The 16,991-nt window shown below is 47.9% G+C and overlaps 1 protein-coding gene across 3 annotated transcripts in view; it reads right to left on the minus strand.

The window, feature by feature from the left end:
• The window catches only part of LOC135240999 (mannosyl-oligosaccharide 1,2-alpha-mannosidase IB-like), a 97,216-nt gene that overhangs the window by 34,249 nt on the left and 45,976 nt on the right, over nt 1–16,991 (minus strand). For all 3 annotated transcript variants that reach the window (XM_064311084.1, XM_064311083.1, XM_064311082.1), the window contains exon 5: nt 3,343–3,461. In XM_064311084.1, the coding sequence (XP_064167154.1) occupies nt 3,343–3,461 (119 nt within the window). The remainder of the gene's footprint in view (nt 1–3,342; nt 3,462–16,991) is intronic.

The raw sequence follows: 16,991 nt of genomic DNA on the forward strand, positions 1-16,991 counted from the left end.
TCGGCTTGTAACGGCATCAGACTGCCTCTCCTACCAACTGGGGCAGGAAGTAAACGGACATTTAGTAGATACTGAGGCTCCTGAGAGACTCTGAACACTGTCAGAGGGGTTTAGAAACAAGAACAGAGGAACATTTCCTTCAAAAAAAAAAAAAAGAAGGAAACTGCAGTGCTGCTGAGGTACAGCCGAATTCTACACACCTTCGATGAGGACACGACCTCCGGCAGGAGACCGCGGTACGGACGGGCGGCCATTTTGTAAATTCATTCCGATCGGCGCTGCGTCGGCCCAGCGCTGCCCGGAGGGGACGGGAGGTTAATTGCCTCCCCCGGCCTCCGCGTCTCTCTTCCAAGGGGACTCCTGACCGACGTCCCCTCTCACTTTCCCTCAAGACCGCAATAACTTCCACACAAGGCAGCCATATCCGTTTCTAATACCGCCGCTATGATTTATTCATGGGCATGTCAGAGAGGGAGACAACAGAATTAAGGTGTGCTGGATGCCACTGGTTCGGTTCTTTTACTATACTGCATTCACAGTTTTAAAGTGCGCCCAAGCACTTTGTGTGAAAGGACACAAGGTAGCCAGGGAGGGAGAGTATCTGTTGGCAGGGAGTTTCCAGGCTTATCGCTCAAAAGCCACCACATTGGTGGGTTTTGGCACCTGTGGTCTAAGGCGGCTGGCTGTGTGCATTTCAGAGGGGTGCAATGGCTCACGAAAGTCACGTTTCCAGTGTTCATGCTCACACACAGTGAGCTCCATAATGTTTGGGACAAATACATTTTTTTATTGATTTGGAACTCTACTCAACAATTGATTACAATTTTAGATTTGTAATCAAGATACTCACAAGTGCATATTCTCAGCCTTTATTAAACGGTATATTTATGTAGAAATGACTGCACTTTTTATACAAAGCCCCCCCATTTCAGGGCACCATAATGTTTGGGACGAATGGCTTCACAGATATTTCTGTTGTCAGGTATGTTCAACTGCTTCCCTAACGAAGGCATAAGAGTCTAGTCTTGATTTTAGGATTTGAATTGCCTCAGGAGTCTGTTATTGGCATTTGTCAGCATGAGGAGCAGAGTTGTGCCAGTGAAACTCAAGGAAGCCATTATGAGGCTGAGAAACAAGAAAAAACAGAAACCATAGGTTTCTAAAACCAACTGTTTGGCACATCGTTAAGAAGAAAGAGAACACTGGTTACTCCACACTTTAAAAGTGTATACTGTATAGATCCACTGGTGTTTATAAATATCTAACACCAGAGTGAGAATTGTCCTCTGTGTTTGATCAAGCTCACACTCATCCAGGCTCAGTGCAGCTCTAAGGCCTTCTGTGTGAGGTGAGGCACGTCACCGTGCAGACGCAGACGCAGACGCAGGCGCAGGCGCAGACGCAGGCGCGGGGAGCCGAACCCCTCCCGCAGGGCCTGGCTAATCTAAATAAGGATCTCTGCACTGTTAGCCGCGCGGCGCTAATTCCCCGCTCGCATTTTCTCAGCGCGGACTCGGCCGATACGACCCCCTCTGACCCCGCCTTCTCTCAGGGAAACCAGCGACGAGCGGCCGAACGAGGCGGGCGCGTACGCAGCGGCCAACGGGGCGGGACTCCCGTCCGGCGCGGGCGGCGGCAGAGAAAGGAAGGCAGCAGAGGAAGAGACTGAGAGCTTCAGCGCCTTCGTTCAGCGCTGCGGCCCGCGCTCAAGCAGCGCTCAGGGGGTCAGGGGGGGTCAGGGGGTCAGGGGGTTGAGCGTTCGCGCGCCACCAGCCTCCGTCCGACGAGGTAGCGGCCGCGGCGGCGTTGAGATTCCGGGCGCGGCGGCGAGCGCGGCGGCGGCGGCGGCCGACAGGACAGCGCTTTACGGCCCGTGACGGGGAGGAGGGTAATGGCGGTCGTTAACACCGCAACGCTAACGGGCCGGGGGGGGGGGGGGGTGGGGGGCGCTCTGAAACGGGCCCTTCACCGCGGCAGTTTTACGGGGACACGGCCGCGCCGTAAAAGCCAGGCATTATGGGGGAGCCCGTCGCCTGGAAACATGGCCCAGGAGCACATCGCGGGCTGGAGCAGGGCTGCGGGGGCTGGGGAAGCGCCTCTGTGGCGCTGGCCCGGGCCGTGGGCGACTGCGCTGTGAAACGACCTCCCCCCCCCCCCCCCCCCACAGGCTGATTAAGCCATGATTAAACCTAATGGCTCCTGACGCAGCTCAGGGTTTGGGCTGGAGAACAGGGGGAGCGTGCCAATGCGCAGGTGAACAAGGGGTGTGATAAACACGTCTACATCCCCCTCTCTGCCTGTACCACCGCCTCAGTCTCTCTCTCTCTCTCTCTCTCTCTCTCTCTCCCTGCCTGTACCACTGCCTCAGTCTCTCTCTCTCTCTCTCTCCCTGCCTGTACCACTGCCTCAGTCTCTCTCTCTCTCCCTCTCTCCCTGTCTGTACCACTGCCACAGTCTCTCTCTCTCTTTCTCTCTCCCTGCCTGTACCACCGCCTCAGTCTCTCTCTCTCTCTCTCTCTCCCTGCCTGTACCACCGCCTCAGTCTCTCTCTCTCTCCCTGCCTGTACCACCGCCTCAGTCTCTCTCTCTTTCTCTCTCTGTCAGCCTGTACCACTGCCTCAGTCTCTCTCTCTTTCTCTCTCTGCCTGCATGTACCACTGCCTCTCTCTCTCTCTCGCTTTCTCTCTCTCTCTCTCGCTTCTCTCTCTCTCTACCTGCATGTACCACTGCCTCTCTCTCTCACTTGCTTTCTCTCTCTCTCTACCTGCCTGTACCACTGCCTCTCTCTCCCTCTCACTCTCTCCCTCTCTCTCTCTCTGCCTGCTTGCATCGCTTCATCCTTCTCTTTCACCCTTAATTCAATTTTCTTTATTGCTATGACAAGCATATATGTTACCACAGCATGCGCTGACAGATTAAATAATATCAAAATAGCAAATAAATAAATAAATCTAACCACAACATAAATATTAATGAAAAAAATAATAACTCTGCCAGTAAACAAGGTTTGTCTTGAAGTCGCTTTTTGATGTATTATTGGTAGTCCCTCTCTCTCCCTCTTTCCCTCCCTCTCTCTTTCTCTCCACCGCTCTCCCATGCTCCCTCTCCCTCTGCAGAATTTTGCAAATAATGAGCACTCACTCCCTAATACACACGAACACTAAAACACAAAAATAACATCGGCAGGTACACGCAGACACGCTCACAGGCGCACATATACACGCGACACATACACGATTAGCCACAAACACGGTCACGCAGGTACACGCACACTGATGCATTCGCACACATACAATGCAGAAATACGGAAACACAGAGCCAGGATGGCAGCTGCAGGCTCACCCCACTGAAGTCCAGGTGCTGCTCGACCCACTCCTGGCCGTCCTTGAACTCGCTGTGGAGGCCCATGATGTAGAGGGTGTCCAAGGCGTCCACGATCGTGGCTCCCAGCTGGGAATTTCCTGCAGAGAGAGAAAGAGCTACACTTAGCCTGGCACCATCAAAACACCTCACAAGGGCCAGCACCACATAACACACGCGTATTTTACCGACACTCAATCTTGACCTTTTTTTAAAGATCTTTGCCTATTTTTCTATGTATTTGATCGCTGTAATCAATCCCTAGATCTTTTGGTTTTTCATGACGTCTACACATTTTTTATTAAGTAAATGTGTTGCATGTCATGACTGATTGTTGCAACAGAATACCCCCACTCCAAGAGTTCAATAAAGTACGATCTGTTCTACCTTATACACAACATTACTACAGGACCTATACTATGCCAACACAGACTTCACTACTAGATTAATAACACATCACAAACATAACATTATTTTAGGAGCAATACTATACCAACAGTTCACATACAAAACAATGCCAAGGCCACACATCTCCAAGACAACACTGCACCAACAGTAATACAGGATTCAAAACATCACCTTAAGGCGAACGCATGAACAATGCAGCGGTATTATTACACCGACGGCACGCAAACACGTCAGAGCTTTGTCAGGGGACAGACAGCATGCCTCCTCTTCCGTGTTGTGACTCAAACGGGTCTGTTTATTGCGCGTGAGGGAGTAGTCTTGTTACGCAGGGAGGTCTGTGCAGACGCAGTCAGACTCGATCTTTATGCGAACGCCGCGACACAGCAGGGACGGTAGAATCACGGTGTCACTAACAGGGAATATTACACATCAGATAAAGGCTCCTGAAAGTTTTAAAATAAATAACTGTGTGTGTATGTGTGTGTGTATGTGCATCTGAGAGTGTGGGTTTACGTGAGCTGGTAGAAGCATATTGTGTGTGTGTGTGTGTGTGAGTGTGTGTGTTTGACCCTGCACAGTGGTCTACAGCCCAACACCGTACCTGGAGATCATTCTGCAGGTTTCCACTCCAACCCTAACAAAGCACATCTCACACTAACAGCTAGAGCCCTCCTTGACCTGCTAATCGGCAGAATCGGGTGTGCCAAATCAGGGTTGAAATGAGAACCTCCAGGACGGCAGATCTGCCGGAGCAGGAGCAGGGCGGGCCAGCTCTACAGTGAGGGATTACACGTACTCCCTCCCACAGAGGGGCCAAGCATGTGGCCCCGGGGGGAATTCCCATTGTTAACAGCGCTCATGCCGGGGCGGGCAGCCTGACCTTTAGTAAACCAGTGCAGCTGCCGGCGTCTGTGTAAACGGACCCTGCTCCGGGCCAGCAGGCCTTGTTAAGAGGGAAATGCGTCCCATTAGACCACGCTCACAGCAGCACTGCTCTGAGCTCACCTCAGCGGCAGCCACAGGGAAACGGACCCCTTCTGCAGCCTGCACTGGAATTCATATGCACTGAGAATCTGAATTTAACCAACACTCGAATAAAAGGACACCAGCTTGGCAAAATATATACTTATATTCATTTTAGTACTACACTGTTGCTGCCATATGGACACCCTACATCATGGATGCGCACACTCAAATTCAAATCAAACCCTGTTTTTCTTTTATCCCAGGTAAATTAACTGAACAATTAGTGCTACTGGTTGGCCAGACCGTCTTCACACCGGACTCCCAGGTAAAGGGAGGGTGGAAAACCAGCAGTTCTTGGCCCTTGAGGACCGTAATATGAGTAACAGGGCCCTAACATGATACAAAAACAGCACCCCATGTAAAACAGCCAATGGCTGAGGGTCTCAAAGTATGTTCAGCGTTACCATAATTAGTCACTCATAGCAACCCAGCTAACACAGACTGTTCCAACAATGCTGCTACCATGCAGGGGCAATATTCTAACATTGACAAAACATTCCAGCAACATTGTGAGAACATAGCTGGGAATGAGTGAATGCAGTCATCAGTTCTCCGCTCTCTCTTCCCTCCCACTCGTCGTCCTGCCCTTCCTCTCACTCTGTCTAATCTCTTTCTAGATCTCTCCCTCTCAGTGCCAATCCCCGCTCCCCGTCCCTCTTCCGGTCCAATCCCACTCTTAATCGCAGCGCTGATAATAAACGCCTTCAGAGCTGTCCTCACGCGGCAGAAGCAGCGCCGCATGGCTGAGAGCGATCGCGCTCGATAAGAATAACAAAGGAACACGCGCTAATGCGGAAGGAGAGCGCGCGTCTGACTCGAACCTCACGCTCCCGCTCGCGCTCCCGCTCGCGCTCGCGCTCCCGCTCCCTCTCTCCTTCTGGGGGCTCGGTCTCTCGCTCATTCTCGTCCTCGACCCGAGAGAGAGAGAGCGAGCGGGTGAGTAATGATCGAAGGCCTTCGGTAACGGAGGCCGACGGGGGGAGAGCTAAAGCCCCCTCGCCTGGCGCCATCACTCTTGTTCAGAATCACATTTATTAGCACAAGCTAATGGGGCCGCCCTAACGCTGCTGCCCCCTCTTTCTCAACGTGACAGCCTGGGGAACCGGCGCTGACACTGGTGACCACAGCTGCACCCGTCCGCCATTTTAACTACCGCCACCTCATCCGCCATTTCACCTGTTATTAGCCAACCCACGACTGACTGTGCATATAACTGTACGACTGACTGTAAGACTCAATGTATGAGTGCATGAGTTCCACTGCACTGTGTGTAGAAGCTTCAGTATTGAATGTCTTGAGATCCACTGCATTGTGTGTAGAAGCTTCAGTATTGAGTGTATTGAGATCCACTGCATTGTGTGTAGAAGCTTCAGTATTGAATGTATTGAGATCCACTGCATTGTGTGTAGAAGCTTCAGTATTGAATGTCTTGAGGTCCACTGCATTGTGTGTAGAAGCTTCAGTATTGAGTGTATTGAGATCCACTGCATTGTGTAGGAGCTTCAGTATTGTGTGTCTGAGTTTCACTGCATTGTGTGTAGAAGCTTCAGTACTGAGTGTATTGAGATCCACTGCATTGTGTGTAGAAGCTTCAGTACTGAGTGTATTGAGATCCACTGCATTGTGCAGGAATGGTGAATGTACCGCAGAAGCATCAGTCTAGCGTGGAACCAGGGCTGGCTGGAAAGATGGATTTTGCCGCTGCCAGGCCATTAGTGAGTATGCGCTTATGGGTTTGGCACCAGCTTGTATTGACTGTTCGAATCCACTCATTCATCTCCACTAAGGAGAGCGAGCACAATTACAAAGCAATGAAACTGATTAAAACACAAATGATGGCCACCATTGTTTATTTCCCTTGATGATGTTAAAAGCTACAGCGGTAAAACGGCCATCCGTTATGTATAAACAGGCGGCGCACCAACGCCCGTCTGGAGGTAGGCCGGTATTATCTTCTGCCTTCTGTAGATTCCACATATTATCATTCCTGGGCCCACAGAGCAAAACAGCATTAATGCAACAGACTGAATGTGTAATGCAAAACTGACCAAAGCACAGCTGCAGTGTAGCTCAGAGGTCACATACTCTGCCCACAGTGCAGTTGGGAACATTCACACATTCCTGTGAATGCAGCTGCTGAAGAAGATAACCCAGGACACAGCCGCGGAGAGAGCAGGCCTTGACCATTACAACACTGGACAGGAGAAGAGGGGTGAGGAGGTGCTTTACATGCATGTCCTGCATTCAGCTGACAGTTCACACCAAAACCATGCAATGACCCCACTGCCACAAGAATAGAACGTGACTTTATGCACGCAAGCACGCACACGTGCGCACACACACACACAAGCACACACACACACACACACACACCTACACCCACACACACATCCACAGCACAGCTGAAGAATAAGCGCACACGAGCCCAGTTTTCCAGTGCCTAAACCCTTTAAAAGGAAGGCAAGGAAAGAACAGGAGAAAACGAGGCGCGAGGCACAGACACCTCCCACACCATGAGAAAGGCGTCCGCCGTCACGTTGCCAACGAGCATTCCGTCCCCTCCCGATGCTCCCCTCCTCCTCCGCCCTGTTCCCACGGTCGGGTTCCCGCGCACAGCGAAGTCCCGGCGCAGTAAGAGGATAAGCGCTGAGCACCGGTGAGACTGAGGCTGAGAGATTGTGTTCAGGGGTTTACGGGCGGTGTGCCGCAGGGTTTGGCTTCTCAGCAGCTCAACTGCAGCCCGGGGGGGGGGCGGGGGGGGGGGGGGTGGTCCAGCTGCCAGAAGGCTGGAGAGCGGCAGGGAAGGTCATTACCACCTGTCACACACGCCCCCCGGTGGCGCTGTCAGCGCGCGCATTATCAACTCTTCCCACAATCCTCAGCACCTGCGTGTCCTCACGAGCCCTCGGAATCAGAAGAACCAATCACCGCTCCTCACTCCCTCCTCCAGAACCGCGAGACCAGGCTCAAACTGGGCCCAGGAGCGCCCAGGGGGGAGAACCGCACAAACTTGGCGGGGGAGAGAGAGAAACATTAACATGTTTTTCCATTACTTCATCTAGTCAACTCATAATCCTGCGCAAAGAATAAGGCAAACCCAGCAGTTCCCAGCACGGATCTTTTGGCTTAAAACAATCCGATTACGAAACAAAAACAGAAGTGAGCGCAGGACATTTTTACGCTCCAGTCTTTGTACAAAGCAGAGTGAGAGCAATGCGGTGGATTGGGAGCACAACAATGAAGAAAGTACTTTCATTGTTGTGAAAACCCCAGCTCCAAAAGAGAGCGCTGGAGGAGAACTTGGAGATGCATTACTGAACAGCTAAAAGAAAGACCCAACCCAACACAAAATGTTCCCACAACGTCACTGGCATGTCTTGCTGATGTTATAACGCTGGCACTACATTGCAGCATCGTTGTGGGGACGTCCGTGTTATCTGGGGACGCACAGAGTGTACCTGCCTGACCACTCTTCTCTTCACACATTCAGTTTTTTCTTCACTTAAAAATTCCCCGCAGCTTCAGAAGGCGGAAACTCTACTCCTCTGTATGAGAAACACACACTTATTTTCTGTCATATCTTCTCCAGTTCTCGCAGAAACAGAATTTCTGCCGGTATGGTAACTAGAACAGGGACACTGCTCTTATACGGATTATTAATAAAAAATGTATTCTAAAAAAAAAAAAAAAAGAAGATATTCATCAATTATTCATACAATACAGCAACTGGAGGAAAAACATCCTAAACATCCAGTAAACAGTTCAAATGCCCAGTTAAAGGTGAAAAATGTGCAATTACAGAAAGATGGCCTGTGACTGAAGAGGCCATGTACTGTACAGAAGCCACAGTGTGTTCCCCCCCATAAGCTCATGACTAATTCAGCTTTTATCCCCCATTGATTCAATGAATTAAATATGATCTCTCAGCATTTTGGAGTACGGAACAGATAAACAACAAACAAACAAAGGAAGAAAAAACTGCCTGCAGTTGATCTAAAATATCATAATATCTATAAAGGTTCTTATTAACCTTTTTATAATTTAATGTAATTTTTTTGTTTTGGGGGGGGGGGGGGGGTGTTGAGGAACATGCTTGAAGAGGATGTGGACAGAAGGTGTGATATAGGGACAGAGTGACAGAATATGAGTCACTCCAGAAAGAGAAGACTGCTCACTATCAATTGACGGTTTTAATAGGTTCAAGTCCGTTTAAACTGCCTGGAGATTCACTGCATCGCTGACAGGAGCCCTAAATCATTCCAAAAATACACACACACCGCAACATCTTTCAGGTCTGGACAAACTGCCACCCGCCCGCGGGCGGAGCAGGACCCCTGTCAGGCAGCCATATGTCCCGTCTGGTGCCCCTCCCTCCACCTCTTACTACGTCACTGTTTCCTCCCCCTGTGGTGTCATCCCTTCTCCCTGTGATGTCATTCCTTCTCTGCGCTGCCACCTCCAGCCACGTCATTCTCTTTCTCTTCATCTCCTCCCAACGGGACACTTTTATTCTCCATCCATCTCTCATCGTCACTCTTTTACTCTCTCTACCTCACACTCTCTCACCTTCTCTCTCTCATTCTCGCCCTGTCATTCACCGTCTTCCTGAAACAGTTATTTGCAGTTATTTCTGTCTCCAACAGTCCTGCCCTTTCAAAGGGTCTAGATCACATCTCTACCTGACAGCTAGGGATGCAAAGGTTCGCGTAAAAATAACTGTGCCGCTCGGTTTGCCACCCACGGTTCAGTTTGCCTTCCTCAAAAAATCCTCTTTTGTGTCTACCTATGTTTTCGAATTAAGCACTCACAACTTGCTTTTTTAAATTCTTTTTTTTAAATGTCATGTAAAAGTTATATTGGCCATTTTTGTTCTGATGTCATAAAACACTGAAATGAAGGAATACGAAGATCAGTTAACTCACGCGGCTTTCATTTAAAATCCATAAAAAATGTAGCGGAACTACGTATTTCCACAGGCGAAGTTGCGGCGGGGGCAGCTTATAGCTGAAGCGCCGGTCAATCGGCCAGTTTGCAAAACGGCTAATGCCAGAAAAAAAAACGCAGTTAGAGGATCCTCTGACATGGTTTCAGTGTGCTGTTTGGGAGTGTTATGGATTTAGTGTTAACACTGCTACTGATGGGATTAAGGCGTCAGATAAAACAAGGTCCGTAAGCAAGCACTGCGTTGAAAGTGTGCCGTATGCTAATGCTAACGCGCGCAGCACGATAGCCCATTTACTTCACCCTGGTGTGTCCGTTGCAAAAACACAATAAGCACAGATTTAGCAAAGTGGTGCTTTACCTATTCAGAGAAAACCTAAGGTGCAGCCATTTTCCATTAATTGTGATACAGTAAAATACTGTATTTAAATTTCAAGCAGGTTTACTACTATACTTTGAAGAACGGACAATCTTTAATCCCAGATTCAAATTAATGACTGTTCTCCATCCTTGTATTGTTAACAGTCTAATGCAGGTTGAGTTTATGCTGAATTTTATGCCAACGGAACTTTTTTCTCTGATTCACCATAAACTTATCTACGGGAAAAAAAAAAAAAAAAAATCAATACCATCCTCATTTATTCTTTCTTTCATTGCCTGGCCATCAATCCCAGCCTGCTTTCTCCCACTCTCCACCCCCCATCTTTCCTCTCTCACATCTCTCGGTTTCTTCCTTTCCAATCAAATCTCTCAAAGCAAATCCACTGACATTGGAATCCATAGCTGGTAAACACAAAATGTGGCAGTACAAAGTTATTTTTGAGACAATAATTCAACTCCCGCCCCCTCGCTCCGACTCTCACCTCTTATCTCTCTTGTTTGAGAGTCATTACGTTCCGAAACAGTTTTCCCTCCAAATCTCTTCCGATATAATTTGTATGTGGCGCAGGACACAATCGTTTTATTTTTCCCGAATTCATTTTCCCCATAAACCGGTGGACTGTGAACAACTGAGGAAGAAAGAGATGGGCGCACTGGGGCCCGCGGAGAGCAGCCTGGGGAACGCGGTTAAATAAAAACAGAGCCGGCTGGAGCCGCAGTGCCCGGGATTAGCTCTCCGCGGGTACTTCAGCGCGAGACTCCCGGCCAAAAACTCCAACCGAATTACAACATTCGCTTGGATCCCTCGCGAAACATCTGCTGCGTCCGTCCGCCAACTGTCGATTCGCTTTGTCTCCCTTCTGTTGTGGAAGAAGGACGCGCAGCTTGCCTGAAGATTTCAGCCTAATGAAAAAACAACGGAACTTGCGTGACACTTCTTAGAAGAGTACAGATCACAGTCGTCTTGCCAGCGTTTGTCTAATGCTTTGCTTATACCTCTGATGTCAGTCTCATCTCCACAGCTAAAACTCCCAAACAGTTTCAGTTACTTAAAAAAACCCAAAAAAACTAATGAACCACGCAGTCTGCTTTTTCGAATTCCTTTCAAAATGACTCGGGCGACGGCTCGTCCCATAAGCAGGGCCTCCTCATTTTAGCTGTCCCTGTAGCCAGCTATTGAGTAGAACATTCAGCAATGTCCCCACATCCACTCCAGCTGAATACCTATCAACATAATTAACTGTGATTAGCCAGCGATTAGGGAGATAAGGAGCCCAATCGAAATCATTTTAGAGCCTGGGTTTACAACAGGGGGTCCATAGACTACTGGGGGCCCTTGGAGTCACTGTAGGGGGTCCTGGACCGGTCTTGATATGCAGTGACTCTACAAGTTTAACAAAGTGCAACTGCAACCATGTTCAATTCATTTTGATACAGCAGACGAGATGTTGTAGCTAACCATAAGCAAAGCGTATGTCATTGCCAACAATGGTGGAAGTTTTGCTGCATTCCAAAATGGTGGAGAAGCCTAGCGTGGCCATAACAAATCGACAAAACCTTCCCAACTACTCCCACAGAGCGTACTTGGAGTGCTGTCGATATAGCCTTGGGAATGACAGTTACAGTAAATGGCTCTCATGACCTTGCTAGCTAACTACCTGCACATTATACACAAACAACAAGCCCCAACGTAACCTTTTTAATTGGTCTCTTGAGTCTGTAAAAAATTTGTGAGGATCCTTGGTGAAATTCTCTCACGCAAGCTGAAATCCCTCCCCAGGGTTGACACTGTAGATAATAAAATGTCAGACCAGAAACCACAGTTGTTTTTGCAGAAAACTTGTAGGGTCTACCTAGTGTGGGATCGCTGAGGGAATTGGCAACAGCTAAAGTAAAAAAACCATTCAGTAAAGTCAGGATTAAAAAAAACAATAAATACATATCCTGTTTCCATGCTGTTACAGTTTTCAGCAAAACCACAGCAAAAGAGCACAAGACAGATGGAGAACAAAAAAAAAACCCAATACAACGCAGGACAGATAAGCACCAATTTGCAAATACATGATGGGCAGAAGTAGAACATCAGGTATTTATTGAGCTTTGACAAGAGCGAGGGTTCATCTTCTAACGCTCGACATTAGAAACGACGTGGATGAAAGGGAGAGAAACAGCCAGAAACGTAAACGGCTGACGCCTTTGTGTGACCACATGCTGTGGTACATATTTTATATGCTTATAGGACTGCAAATCCTCCGGTTCGGCATTCAAAACTGTATCACACTGTGATGGCAGGTTTTCCCAATTTAAAAGCTCATGAGGTGCATCAACGCGGACGCCCAAATTCTGAATTATTAAACTACTCTACTTTCTTGTTCATTCGTATACGGGTTCTGATTTTCAAGTAATATGAGAACTAGTTTTTAATAACCCTAGACGCCCTGCTGTGCTGGAGGTTGAATGAGCTCCAGCAAAGCTTCGTTCCAATCCCCTTAAGACGGACTCTGACGTATGGGAAGCCAGACAGAGCAAACAGGTTGTCCCAGGTTGGCACCAGTAAATAGAGAGGCTGCAGCCAGGTTTAGCTATATTTTAAGGCTTTAAGGTGTAAGATCACACATTTGTGATTAGAACGTTCTTGACTCAACATTCTAATGCTGATGTAAGAATCAGTACTGCTAATTCAAAGCAGTGGAGTTCTAGAACACACTGACTTAGAATTTTGGGGAAGAAAACATTCCAGAAAACCTACTCTTCAAAGGGTTAATAATGGTGTGCACTGCGTGACTCTTTCTGGTCTATGTTCATGTATGATGTGCGCATGCTGACTCCACCTTACTGAGGAAGCAAGAGGAGCTGGTAACATGGTGAAAATTGGAAAGGGGCCCATAAACTCTCTTGACCCAGGGCCTAGTTTATGAATTCCCTTCGGCCTGGAAACTAAGACATCAGCACAAAGGGAATATGAGCCTGGGTGTTCACCTCACACACTAGCAAGGGCTCTAGCATCGGGCACCAGAGATCAGAGACGCGAGGTGAACCCACTGACCACTGATTGCTTGTGTCGAGCAACTTTGGGTGGGATTTACACAGTGGAAAATTCAATCTCTGCTGTAAAACTTTTTTTTTTTTTCTGACAGCAGGAAGCTCATAGGAAAAAAATCCATCCAATTAGGCCACTGTGGATTTAGAGCAGAAGACATTTTATTTCTGTTCTTTATAGCCAAGTGACTAATGTTCATCCGACTGGGTTTCCAATTGCTTTTCCCTGAAAAGGCATTTGTAACGTCCATTTTGCATTCTTTTGGGAATGCAGAGTAATTTTGTATCTCTCATCCACAAATCAAATCTTAAATGGGCATCGAAATAATCGGCCAGTTTGCCCGAGCAGAATATGTTGAATGATTCTGTAATCATTTGTAGGCACAGAGTATTGAATTCAGCCGTGATTCACTAAGGTCAACACAACTGGACACGTTACCACACCGATCAAAACATCCATGCCTTTATATCAGTCTGCCAATACTTTGCCATAAGGAATCAATGTTTCAATCAGATTTCTTTCAATATAAACAAGCTCTGAGCGTGGCGTCAGTACGATCCATAAACCGCAGGCTAACGTTCAACAGGTTAAACCTGTGGCCTGTGCAGCAGTAATGGCAGCTAACCACAGCGAAATGGTTTTGCAGTTTTTTACCATCTGTTTCTGTAGTCCTTTCTAAAGAGAAAATATCCCCCATCTCCCATTTCTGAAATAAGCCATTTCTTATTTGTGCAGCACGAAATCACAGAAGAGCATCGGGGTAGAGAATGATGAGTTTAATAGGACAGATAGCACACATACAGCCCACCTGAATTCAGCTAAAATGCACCTTCCGCCTGAACGCTTCACGGACCAGGCAATAAGAGCAAGCCTCAGTATGAGGCGAATTCTTTTCGGCCAAGAAAGACAAATCCATCTCTGTGGGGTTCAGAGGCAAATACTTGTTTTTCTCCCTCCCTCCGCTCTCTCACCTATTCCTTGTTCTTATTTCCGTTTCGGCTGTGTGGTGCATGCTGGTCTGCAAATCACTATCAAGCAGTGTAGCTGGCAGAGGACCTGGGAGGACCTGAAGCAGGAAGCTCATCTCACCACCCAAAGGGGGAGAAATTAGGGGCATCGACACCTGAAAATGAGTCTTTCTGCTTTCCCCTGTGTCTAATGAGACTGGAGTTCTCCTCTGTACCTGTCTCTAATGAGACTGGGGTTCTCCTCTATACCTGTGTCTAATGAGACTGGGGTTCTCCTCTGTACCTGTGTCTAATGAGACTGGAGTTCTCCTCTGTACCTGTCTCTAATGAGACTGGGGTTCTCCTCTATACCTGTGTCTAATGAGACTGGGGTTCTCCTCTGTACCTGTGTCTAATGAGACTGGAGTTCTCATCTGTACCTGTGTCTAATGAGACTGGGGTTCTCCTCTGTACCTGTGTTGAATGAGACTGGGTTCTCCTCTGTACCTGTGTGTAATGAGAGTGGAGTTCTCCTCTTACCTGTGTCTAATGAGATGGAGTTCTCCTCTGTACCTGTCTAATGAGACTGGAGTTCTCCTCTGTACCTGTCTCTAATGAGACTGGAGTTCTCCTCTGTACCTGTGTCTAATGAGACTGGAGTTCTCCTCTGTACCTGTGTCTAATGAGACTGGAGTTCTCCTCTGTACCTGTGTGTAATGAGACTGGAGTTCTCCTCTGTACCTGTGTCTAATGAGACTGGAGTTCTCCTCTGTACCTGTGTCTAATGAGACTGGAGTTCTCCTCTGTACCTGTGTCTAATGAGACTGGAGTTCTCCTCTGTACCTGTGTGTAATGAGACTGGGGTTCTCCTCTGTACCTGTGTGTAATGAGAGTGGAGTTCTCCTCTGTACCTGTGTGTAATGAGACTGGAGTTCTCCTCTGTACCTGTGTGTAATGAGACTGGAGTTCTCCTCTGTACCTGTGTGTAATGAGACTGGGGTTCTCCTCTGTACCTGTGTGTAATGAGAGTGGAGTTCTCCTCTGTACCTGTGTGTAATGAGACTGGAGTTCTCCTCTGTACCTGTTGTAATGAGACTGGAGTTCTCCTCTGTACCTGTGTTAATGAGACTGGGTTCTCCTCTGTACCTGTGTCTAATGAGACTGGAGTTCTCCTCTGTACCTGTCTCTAATGAGACTGGAGTTCTCCTCTGTACCTCCGTCTAATGAGACTGGGGTTCTCCTCTGTACCTGTGTCTAATGAGACTGGAGGCCTCGTCTGTATCCAGTATCTAATACGATTGGCTGTCCACTATACCAATAAATTACATATGCATTTGATTGAATCTAGGGGTGGGTGTCCTCTAATACCTAATAAGACTGAGTGTCATAGCATACCCTGTATCAAATGACATATCCAGACCGCAGTTACAAACTTTACACTGGTGGCTGAATTCAGGATTTAGAGAGTGCTAAAACTGGAAGCAACCGGAAACAAGGATGCATTTCAAGGTATTTCTGTGATGTAACTAGCGCAAGTCGCCCTTTACAAACCACTGCTTTGACTCCCAGGAGACACAGAGTCTGCCTCAGAGACATTGACAGTAATGACACTATTCCTCTATACGCTCAGCTACAGCCGTGCTCTTCTTCACAGTACCGTGAGCCACACCTGAGCTCATTTCTGGACTATCTGAGACTCACACACTTCTCAATATTCTATTCAATGTGATAGACAAGGCCTCAACAAGAGTGTGTTTTTTAAAGAAATCTTTGTAACTGGTACATTTTGTATGCATATGGCTCTCATAAATACAGTAAACACTAACAATCATTTGGCACTGTATTATGTTTTATTGCATTACAGTGGGACACTTTTACAGACTGTGTGCTGATTGATAATTGACCAAAACCACAGATTAATGTTGTATGCCGATTCAGTCAGCGAATAAATGTAGTTAACCACCCGACAATAAATAATTGATTTCCTGGAATGATTTAAACTTGCATTTGCATGGCATTGCTGTGGAACCACAAACAAGTTTCCCAGTCCATATGATTAAACTGATATCAACTTGGACAAACTAGAATTTGTGTAGAGCAGGGAAAAGATGCATCCAGAAAAACCTTTTACCCTCCTTCACTTCCTCGTAAACTACGTCAGGCTACACCAACCAATATGCCACTACAAACAGAGGCTGGGTTCACAAAGGCAGGGTGAGATCACTCCAGCTGATATTCCGCTCCGTGCGTCCTGTCTCTGACCTGCCGCATTGGCATAAACTGCACTGGCGAAAAACGCGCCGGTCGTCAGATTTGACTGATCGGTATTTACTGCGGAACTCCATTAATTCAGCCTGGAGACGCAGGGGATAAAAGCACGGGACTGTAGGCGGACGGCCTCTGTCACTCTCCCTCTTTCCCCTTTTACGCACTAACCTGACTCACACTCTCCCTCTTTCCCCTTTTACGCACTAACTCTGACTCACACTCTCCCTCTTTCCTCCTCTCATCCGCTAACCCTGACTCACACTCACACTCTCCCTCTTTCCCCCTTTACGCACTAACCTGACTCACACTCTCCCTCTTTCCTCCTCTCATCCGTTAACTCTGACTCACACTCACACTCTCCCTCTTTCCCCTTCTCATTCACTAACTCTGACTCACACTCATGCTCTCTCTCTTACCCCCTCTCATTCACTAACTCTGACTCACACTCTCCCTCTTTCCCTCTCATCTGCTAACTCTGACTCACACTCTCCCTCTTTCCCCCTCTCATTCACTAACTCTGACTCACACTCTCCCTCTTTCCCCCTTACACACTAACTCTGACTCACACTCACACTCTCCCTCTTTCCCCTCTCATCACTAACTCTGACTCACACCCACTC

This window comes from Anguilla rostrata, chromosome 15 (assembly GCF_018555375.3).
Source record: "Anguilla rostrata isolate EN2019 chromosome 15, ASM1855537v3, whole genome shotgun sequence".
Lineage (NCBI taxonomy): Eukaryota > Metazoa > Chordata > Actinopteri > Anguilliformes > Anguillidae > Anguilla > Anguilla rostrata.